Below are 2,902 nucleotides of genomic sequence, written 5' to 3'. Positions count from 1 at the left end.
TATATATATATATTATTATATATATATATATATATATATATATATATATGTGTGTGTGTGTATATATATATATATATTATGCGTATGCAATTAGTTGTATATTTTAATGCCTATATATAAATATATTGTATACAGTGCATGTGTGCACATACATGTATATTGCAATCATTTACTAATTAGTTTATATTAGGTATGGGAAAAAGTTCGTGGCGTTTTTCCCATTAGGTGGCATTAAAAAAACGCCACAAACTTTTTCCCACACCTAATATATATGTAGGTACCTAGTCCAAACTTAAATCCTAATCATGATGACTTACATAATTTTTTTATGTATTCTCGTAGAGAAGTTATTTAATTTTAATAGCAAGTTAAATCACATAAATTTTATAAATCATGTATTATAACGTTAAAGTGTTTAAACAATTACTAAAACTGGTTTTTTTTTTTTTTACTGAATTGTTTAATAGCATAACGTATTGCGTATGCAATCATAAAGTGTAAAAAGCAGTTACTTAAAGGTGAATCTATTTATATGCCGCTTTTAATAAAAACAAGAGCGTTCTGTTTTATACTTACAGCGTTTATAAGCATCATTTGTCTTCGTTTAATATTTAATAGACAGCAAGGATGAACTGATGCTTATAGCATGTGAACGTGAAAACGAGACGCAGCCTTAGTAAATATTAAGATTCTACTTTACATTTTTAATGTTCGCGAGAATCATTTCATTATTTTGTTAACGTTTTCAAATATTATAAATAAAGATGAAACGCTTGCAGACGTGCGAATGTTAAAGCGAATTGTACTATTTAAACTCCTTTTATATCAGCGATCAGCGTACTAATTAGTTAACTTTCTATTAAAATATCTTCATTATTAGCAATGTATTTATACTAAATTGGCATAATATGCATCAATATGATTAATGAAATACTCATATCATATAATGTTTACGTAAAAAATCGTCGAAATTGAGATAATTCAAGAGAGTGAACGCAGCCTAAGGTCTGTTCTTTTGAAATATGATAGAAACACTAAGAGCTCTCAAACTCGAGTTGGCATCACTGCTTGACGGAGTTGAGAGTCGAGTGTTGGTCATTGTGGCTGTGTGGTGGATGTGCGAGTGTGTGGGTAATCGTGTGCTGTAAAGAGAAGTTTAATTTGTCGATTAATAAAAAATATACGATCGTAGATTAAAACGCCACATAATGGTTAGTTTTTCCTTAATTTCGCGCCGATACATTATTATTTTTTTTCGTAACAGGAGTCTATGCTACAAACTATGTAATAGAACATGTGACAATATTAACCTCTTCTTCATAGCATTTTTTTAGATTTTTCAGGCAATACTATGATTTATTTCCTAATTTGAAACTTACGTTCAGTTCTTGTTTCTGTGTAATAGTTTTTTCTTAAAAAATTTCTTATATCGCTTAGCAAATGATTATTCATCCAACTTCCCACCTAATATCCATATCTTTCTTACCGAAGAAAAGAAATTTATTTCAGAAACCTTTGATGTTGCACGGGCACGAGCGTGCCATCACCAAAATAAAGTATAATAGAGAAGGAGATCTATTGTTCTCCGCTAGTAAGGACAAACAACCCAATGTTTGGTATTCGTTGAATGGAGAGCGTCTTGGTACTTTTAATGGGCATAATGGTTCCGTATGGTGTATTGATGTCAATTGGGATACCACGCGGTTGTTATCCGGCAGCGGTGACAATACTCTGAGAGTCTGGGACTGTGAAACTGGTTTGTGCATATGATAGAATCATATATACAGAAATGAGAAAATTTTGCTTGTGGATCATACATGATATCTTTGTATAATGTTCAGGCAAGGAAATAGGACAACTGACAACGAACAGTTCTGTAAGAACGTGCGGCTTCAGTTATTCTGCAAACCTCGCGGTATTCTCCACTGACAAGGCTTTAGGTCATCAGTGCGAGATGTTTATTATGGATGTACGAAATGTCGATTCTACGTTATCACAGGAGGATGCGATCTCTAGAATTTCAGTCAATGGTCCTAGAATTTCTGCCATATTATGGGGAGCCCTCGACGAGACCATTATCACAGGTCACGAAGATGGTGAAATTAAACTTTGGGATGTGAGAGTAAGTGTCTTTATCATTAGCTTGATTGCAGAAATATGATATAATATATTAGTAGATACATTGATATTAATTATTGATATTTATAATATTTATAGACAGGAAAGAAGCTGTCTAGTGTTAAAGGTCATAAATCTCAGATAAATGATATGCAATGCAACAAGGATGGCACCATGTTTGTAACTGCATCCAAGGATCACACGGCAAAACTTTTCGACAGCGAGTCTTTAATGCTATTGAAGACTTACAAGACGGAAAGACCCGTAAATTCGGCTACGATATCACCAATTTTTGATCATGTAAGATTCAAGTCAGAATAGTTGTTCATTAGTATGATTTTTGAAAAAATTATGATAGAAGAGTATGGTATAATTTCTACTGAAGGAAATAAATAGTATTATAAATAGTATAAATAAATAATATTTGCTAAATAAACCATATTTTTCTGTAGGTGGTTCTTGGTGGCGGTCAAGATGCCATGGATGTTACCACAACATCTGCACGACAAGGCAAATTCGATTCGCGATTCTTTCACTTAGTATTTGAAGAAGAATTTGCACGTTTGAAAGGACACTTCGGACCCATTAACTCTCTCGCTTTTCACCCTAATGGTCGCAGCTATTCTACAGGCGGAGAAGACGGATATATGCGCATTAATAATTTTGATCAATCTTATTTCGACTTTCATTTCGAATATTAAATTTGTCAAGAGATATATGTATATTATAATATATATAATTCTCCAAGTATATATATATATATATATATATATATATATATATA

At 32.1% G+C, this 2,902-nt stretch overlaps 1 protein-coding gene across 1 annotated transcript; it reads left to right on the top strand.

The window, feature by feature from the left end:
• Window positions 1-1,518: 1,518 nt before the first annotated feature.
• LOC105625413 (eukaryotic translation initiation factor 3 subunit I) lies at window positions 1,519-2,819 on the top strand. The gene is made up of 4 exons (XM_012206745.1): window positions 1,519-1,756; window positions 1,842-2,122; window positions 2,218-2,418; window positions 2,571-2,819. Exons 1-4 carry the CDS (start codon window positions 1,519-1,521, stop codon window positions 2,817-2,819), a joined length of 969 nt encoding a protein of 322 aa, XP_012062135.1.
• Window positions 2,820-2,902: the final 83 nt, after the last annotated feature.

Source organism: Atta cephalotes, assembly GCF_000143395.1.
Source record: "Atta cephalotes unplaced genomic scaffold scaffold01451, whole genome shotgun sequence".
Lineage (NCBI taxonomy): Eukaryota > Metazoa > Arthropoda > Insecta > Hymenoptera > Formicidae > Atta > Atta cephalotes.
Note: the sequence above shows the minus strand (reverse complement) of the source record. Positions and strands in the feature narration are given on the sequence as shown.

What these genes read in the sequence shown, in the direction of transcription:
- LOC105625413 (XM_012206745.1), top strand. Translation starts at nt 1,519, where the DNA reads ATGTTGCACGGGCACGAGCGTGCCATCACCAAAATAAAGTATAATAGA. An exon ending in TTAAACTTTGGGATGTGAGA is followed by an intron (nt 2,123 to 2,217) that starts GTAAGTGTCTTT and finishes TAATATTTATAG; the next exon opens with ACAGGAAAGAAGCTGTCTAG. An exon ending in TATCACCAATTTTTGATCAT is followed by an intron (nt 2,419 to 2,570) that starts GTAAGATTCAAG and finishes ATTTTTCTGTAG; the next exon opens with GTGGTTCTTGGTGGCGGTCA.